This window comes from Oryza brachyantha, chromosome 1, assembly GCF_000231095.2.
Source record: "Oryza brachyantha chromosome 1, ObraRS2, whole genome shotgun sequence".
NCBI classification, from domain to species: domain Eukaryota; kingdom Viridiplantae; phylum Streptophyta; class Magnoliopsida; order Poales; family Poaceae; genus Oryza; species Oryza brachyantha.
Window position 1 is genome coordinate 33271129 of NC_023163.2, and position 1732 is coordinate 33272860.

Here is a 1732-nt window from a genome sequence, read left to right on the forward strand (position 1 = left end):
GTAGGCAGGGCGATTCGCAGCCTACTACTACCTACGGAAATAATTAATAGTAGTTCGTGAGAGAAGCATAGCAATTAGCGGGTGGAGAACGAGAACAACGACAGTTGGTCTACGCACACATGCTATGCTTCACCCGGGAGGGAGGGAGAGGGACCATTCACTGCTGCTGCTACTGTCTCTGACACACCAACACGCACATACTACTACTACGTAGTACTCGCTAATTAAGCTAACACTAGCAGTATTGCTAATTAATTAACATATCAGTCTCTCTGTCTGTGTATATATCTAGCTCCTTACTTAGAGAGGCAGCATGCAGCCAGCAATAGCAATGGGGGAGCCCCACGTATTATATTATTGGACATACATTTGGATTGATTACTGGTCCATATATCGATCGTCATCACCACATCCCGATCTATCGGCATCATTTGACTCGTTTTTGGCCTCAATTGACTGCCTCCTCTCCTCTCCTCTCCTCTCGCACCAGCTCTCAACTCCAGACAGCCAGATCGATTGGCATTTCATAAATCTTCTACTCGACCTCCCCTAAGCTATAGTTAGTTCAATGGCCTGTCGACCTCCAGCTTACCACTCTACATGACACTAAAAGATAAGATAGACTCTCATAGATAGCAACGATGCATGCAAGTTATACATTTATATATACTTATATGGACATAGCAAGAAAGAATCAAGTAAAGAAGAGATGGAGACGCAGAGAAACAGAGAGATGCATGGAGGCTGGAGCTAGCAACAATAGAAAAAAAAAACAAATAAATGAATGAAAAGTGAGCTAGGTAGGTAGGAGGGACTAGGGAGGCGTGAATTGAATTAGTAGTCGCGCCAGCAGACGAGCATGGAGACGCAGCGGCGGACGATGTAGAAGCGCGCGCGGTGCTCCTTCACCGCCTCCACGCACTTCTTCGACAGCCTCGAATTGCTGCTCTGCTGCTGCGAGCTGGAGCTGCTGGCGCCACCGGAAGCGGACCAGGCAGAGCTGCTGCTGGTGCTAGCGTGTGCTTGCCTGCTGCCGGTGACGCTGGCGGAGTAGCTCCGGCTGAGCGTGGAGGCGGCGGCGCTGCTGCTCAAGTCGGAGTAGAAGCTGCTGCTGGACCTGCCCGATTTGCTCCTCCCCTTGCTCGTCGACAGCTTCCACCTGTCGTCGTCCATGGACCTGGGTTCCTCAGCTGATCTCTACCTCTACCTACCTCTCTCTCTCTCTATCTAATTGAGTATTTATAGATCGAGTGAGCAAGCTAGCAGAAGAGAGCAACTCGATCCTGCCTGCGGCGGACTAGGAGGAGGAGGAAGAAGAAGAAGAGGGCAGCTAGGGAGGAGAGGATGGAGAGAAAGAATAATGCAGTTGCGAGACAGACGAGACGACGACACAAACACACGGAGCGACTGACTGATCGCTGCGTCTGCGTCTGCGTGTGCTGTACGTGCTGGACCCAGTTCAAGCACTAGCTACTCCGGCCTCACCAGCTCACCTGCCCCGTTGGATCTGCCACCCGTGCGCTAATCTCAAAGCACCATGGAGCAGCAGCAGCAGTACTCACTCACTCACTCCACTCTTGCGTTTCTGTTGCTGCTATGCTATGCTATGCAGCTGCAGCATGAGACAGACAGAAAGAGACCTCATCCTACTCAGCATTCAGCAGCTGCTGCCAATGCCATTGCATCGCTTCGCTTGGCTTGGCTTTGCTTTGCTATTGACCTAAAAATTCTC

At 50.9% G+C, this 1732-nt stretch overlaps 1 protein-coding gene across 1 annotated transcript; it reads right to left on the bottom strand.

The window, feature by feature from the left end:
* Positions 1-640: 640 nt before the first annotated feature.
* Positions 641-1357, bottom strand: LOC102705393 (putative uncharacterized protein DDB_G0277255). The gene has a single exon (XM_015840875.2). It carries the CDS (start codon positions 1171-1173, stop codon positions 835-837), a length of 339 nt encoding a protein of 112 aa, XP_015696361.1. The 5' UTR covers positions 1174-1357; the 3' UTR covers positions 641-834.
* Positions 1358-1732: the final 375 nt, after the last annotated feature.